At 42.9% G+C, this 5,000-nt stretch overlaps 1 protein-coding gene across 3 annotated transcripts in view; it reads left to right on the top strand.

Annotated features, from left to right (window-relative positions):
* Nucleotides 1–5,000, top strand: part of tmc6b (transmembrane channel-like 6b) — a 36,887-nt gene that overhangs the window by 8,820 nt on the left and 23,067 nt on the right. For all 3 annotated transcript variants that reach the window (XM_084395113.1, XM_084395111.1, XM_084395112.1), the window contains exons 3-5: nt 2,626–2,744; nt 4,361–4,498; nt 4,880–5,000. The exon at nt 4,880–5,000 is cut by the window's right edge and continues 41 nt beyond it. In XM_084395113.1, coding sequence (XP_084251239.1) covers nt 2,626–2,744; nt 4,361–4,498; nt 4,880–5,000 — 378 coding nt within the window. The remainder of the gene's footprint in view (nt 1–2,625; nt 2,745–4,360; nt 4,499–4,879) is intronic.

Raw genomic sequence — 5,000 nt, 5'->3', positions numbered from 1 at the left:
TATGCCAATCAAAATAAAGTTTATTTAATATTAAAAGAAAAAGGGGACTATAGAAGCAGAAACACTGCAAGACGAGAGCGAGAGCATGTGTCCTAGACTTAAAGTGGCTCCCTTCAGGTGACACCAATTAACCTGTTGATTGCAGGTGAGCTACCAGGGAAACTGCAATGAAACACAGATTATAACACTCCCACCCTTAAAGGGGTCATATAATGCCATTTTTGTACAAGCTAATATGATTCTTTAGGGTCTAAATTAAGTTTGTAATATACTTTAATTAAAAATTCTCATTAGTATTGTAAGAAAACACTCATTTTACCTGGTCAGAATCAGCTCTGTTTTCAGCACGCCGTTTAAGTGCATGTGTCTTTAAATGATAATGAGCTTTGCTCCCCCCGCCCCTCTGTTCTGGGCGGACACCGTTTGTAATAATAACACAATAACCATAACGCGTTGTTCATTATAAACGTGGGATTATGAATTATATTGAGAACTTGGTACATAGAAAACATGCCGTAATGTACCCTGAGTGTAAACAGCATTCATCGTGAAGCGTGCAGCAAGCAATTAGCAAAGATTAATATAAATATTAATATAAAGGTTAATAAAACGTTACACTCACTTCTTCTTCTGGAGGTGCAGCAGGAACACAAATAGTTGGTACCGATCCTTTTTTCAGGAGCAGCTTCTTAGCAAATAACCAGCTTTATACTGACCCTCGTTTATAAAGCAGTCTGGTGTGAGAAATGATTCGCGCAAACATGAAAGCATTGACGTTGATCGAGGGGAATATTCCCTTCGAAAACACGATTTAGGAACATCAAAATGACTGTGTTCCTTATTACACCCAAGAACAGAACACCACAATCTCTTAAGACGCCATTCTGCTCATAGACAGTGCTCCAGCGTATCAACAATGGTGGACTATGATTGACAGCTCGCTCACGAGGGCGGGTCTGTGTTGAAACGCTGCTGTCAGTCAACAATTGTGGGAGGGGTGTGTGATCTTGTGACGTCACTAGGTCGAACGGCTTGATTTGAGACGGGGGAAAACATATAAGAAGACTTTAAAAAAAGACCACTGGATGGATTTTTATCATTTTATGATGGTTGTGTACAGGCACTTCCAACACACACTTCAGTACAATCAACTTGTAAAAGTGCATGTACCATTATATGACCCCTTTAAAACATTGCTATAGAATAACCTATGGCCAATTCAACAAGTACATGAAAGATAAACAAGCACTTACGACCTTGACAAAGCATCCGCCAAAACATTATCCTTCCCACGAACGTGGCGGACTGAAAGGTCATATCCCTGCTAAAACAGGCTCTATCGCATTAAGCGCTGCGTAGAGTTTCTCATGCTGTGGAGGAACACTGGGGGATTAGGACCAGTGTACACAATCAGAGAAACACTGGATGAAACGTACACATCAAAATGATTCAGAGCAAGAATAAGGGCCAAAGCTTCCTTTTCAGTGGTAGAATAGTGCTTCTGGTGGATATCAAATTTCTTTGCAAAATAGCACACAGGATGCTCAACTCCCACTGCATCATCTTGGAGAAGAACCGCACCCACGCCAAAATCACTAGCGTCCACAGCTAGCTTGAAAGGTCTGTTAAAATCAGGGGCAGCAAGAACTGCTCAACTGTGCCTTCAGATTGTCGAAGGCCCCCTGACATGACTCCGTCCAAACAAAAGGAACCTTGGGACTAAGCAGGTTAGTTAAAGGTGTAGCAACAGTGCAGAAACTATCCTGCCATACCCAGGAAACGTCTTAGTTCCCGCCGAGATGATGGTACAGCAGAGTTCACGATGGCCTCCACTTTTGCTCCTACTGGAGACACATGACCGTGGCCAACAACTTTGCCCAAATAAGTTACTGTTTGAACACATCCCCAAGCTGGGCCAAGTGTTGAGACCAGGTAGAACTATAAATAACCAAATCAATCGTGTGTGTGTGTGTGTGTGTGTGTGTGTGTGTGTATCAGTGTCCAAAAGACATATGTCTTTTGATGCTTCAAGCAATAAATTATGGACATATTCCTGTTTTAACTCATTAAAAATATATAAAAAAAATCAAATAAATTAGTGTTTCATAAGTTTGGGGTCAGTAAGATTTTTTTTTTTTTTTAAGTAATTAATAATTTTATTAATCAAGGACGCATTAAATTAATCAAAAGTGACAGTAAAGACATTTATAATGTTACAAGTGATTCTGTTTCAGATGAATGCTGTTCTTTTGAACTTTCTATTCATCAAATAATCCTGAAATAAAAATGTAAATAACTCTTTTCAACACTGATAATAATCATAAATGTTTATTGATCATCAAATCATCATATTAGAATGATTTGTGAAGGATCATGTGACACTGAAGACTGGAGTAATGATGCTGAACATGCAGCTTTGATCACAGGAATAAATTACACTTTACTGTATATTCACATAGAAAACAGATGATTTACACTGGAATAATATTTCACTGTTTTACTGTATTTTTGATCAAATAAATGCAGCTTTTCTGAGCAGAAGAGACTCTTTCAGAAACTTTTTTGATTTTGTGTGTGTGTGTGTGTGTGTGTGTGTGTGTGTGTGTGTGTGTGTGTGTGCATCAGGAGTCCCGCTGATGAAGAAGGGGTTCATGATTCCTTCAGTCAGCTGATCGAGGAACAGAGTCAGGACCATCATGATTTCATCGAGATGACCTCACTGGAGCTGGAGGAGGAGAGCAGAGGTCAGATCTCACACACACACACACACACACACACACACACACGCGCGCTTATCCTGAACACGAACCGCCCACTTAGACAGGAATCAAAGCTTTGAGCCAATCAGATTAGAGCTTCTCATTTTAAAGAGGTCATTTTGCACTTGATGTTGTTTTCAGGCTCTGCTAGAACTTGAATGTTGATTATTCTCCTCATATTCTCCATTGTTGCGGCTCCTCTCTTCCCAGTCTGTCAGTAACGCTCTGTTTACTTCCTGTCTCTATGAAGCCCCTCCTTCTGAAAAGCACACTGTGCTCTGATTGGTCGGCTGGAGCAGTGTGTTGTGATTGGTCGAGCGCTTCGAGTGTGTTTGGGAAATGTCCCGCCCCTTTCCATAACCTCCAGTTTAACACACTACTAAGGCCCTGTCCCAAATGACGCACTTCATGAGGACTTTCGGTCTCGTGGGCTTAAATTGCGTGTGCTCGCCGAGTCTACGAGTCCGTAGGCCGTCCCATTCAGCATTTTAACGCTCTGAAGTGCGCTCAGCAGCGCCCCCTTTGTTCCGCGAAGCCCGCATAGATGCAGGCTCCACACACTTTAACTACCCAGGAATCCTTGCGAAAGGCCAATCAGACAACGGATGGGAGGAGATGTCGCTCACGGATAATGGTTGACATGGCTGAGAAGAAAATATTACAGCTTTTATGACCTAGATGTACATTTTACCAGTTGTTACCTACAGTTTATACAAACATTATGGTAATCGACCAGTGGTTGATGTCTCAAACATAATAATAGCGCGTTGAATAAAACGATCACATTTTACCAGTTGTTACCTACAGTTTATACAAACATTATGGTAATCGACCAGTGGTTGATGTCTCAAACATAATAATAGCGCGTTGAATAAAACGATCACATATGTAAACATGTGTATGAATACTGAAACCTGTAAATTCATCTGAAACTCATGCACATTTTCATTATGTGTTAAAATTGTAATCTTAGTTCAAATGGAACATTATGTATTATTATGTCCAACTGTATACATCATTTAAATAAGCATGATGTATCTATTGTCTAATGCCCAGGTGGCATGCACAATATCAAAATATAGAGCTGTAAAAGCCGGCTGTGTAGTGGACATGGAGATGAGACGTCGGAGCACAAAACTGTGATTTCTCCTGTCCAACAACAACCAGAGCGTTATTTCCGGCGTGACGATCGAGTCTGTCCCAAAAATACCCCTCAATGCTCCTCGTGGACTCGCGCCAAGGGCCCTATAGGTCTGCATTACATGACATCACCACAGTGTGGACTCTGAGGAAGTCCACTAGTCCGGAGTGTGCCATTTGGGACCGGGCCTAACTAACCATAACCAGGCCCCGCCCCTTTATTCAACCAGGCCCCGCCCCTTTATTCAACCAGGCCCCGCCCCTTTATTTAACCAGACCCCGCCCCTTTATTCAACCAGGCCCCACCCCTTTATTCTGCGCCCCTATATCTAATTAATATAATGAGGAGTATTGTTACGTGTTCATTCCCGGAAGAAACTCAAGATTACAGTGGATTTTACTCTTTAATGCTTTGGTTGTGTGTGTGTCTCTCTCTGTTTGTGTGTGTGTGTGTGTCTCAGATGATGTCATGGATCTGGAGAGTCCAGTGTACCTTCGGGTTGACAGTGAGGAGCCTCAGCATACGGAGTGTTTGGTTGGAGAACGCTGGTCATCTGACACACTCAAAGTTCTGTCCTCCATGCCCAGCCGCACCATCGGTGTGTGTGTGTGTGTGTGTGTGTGTGTGTGTGTGTGTGTGTGTGCGTGTGTGTGTGTGATGGGTAGATTTAGGGGTTTTGTTAGTGAGTGTGTGTGTGTGTGTGTGTGATGGGTAGGTTTAGGGGTTGGGTTAGTGTGTGTGTGTGTGTGTGTGATGGGTAGGTTTAGGGGTCGGGTTAGTGTGTGAGTGTGTGTGTGTGTGATGGGTAGGTTTAGGGGTCGGGTTAGTGTGTGAGTGTGTGTGTGTGTGATGGGTAGGGTTAGTGTAGGGGGACAGAATATACAGTTTGTCACAAGTATATCAAAATAAACCTGTGTGTGTGTCTGTGTATGTGTGTGTGTGTGTGTGTGTCTGTGTATGTGTGTGTGTGTGTGTGCAGGCCGCAGTCGAGGCGCGATCATCTCTCAGTATTATAACCGGACCCTTCAGCTGCGCAGACGCAGACAGAGCCGGCCCTCGATCCAGCACTTCCCTCGCTCCGCCAGACCCAGCATCCGCGG

Source organism: Rutilus rutilus (assembly GCF_951802725.1).
Source record: "Rutilus rutilus genome assembly, chromosome: 22".
In the NCBI taxonomy this organism is placed as follows: domain Eukaryota; kingdom Metazoa; phylum Chordata; class Actinopteri; order Cypriniformes; family Leuciscidae; genus Rutilus; species Rutilus rutilus.
This window is presented reverse-complemented; position numbering and strand designations above follow the sequence as displayed.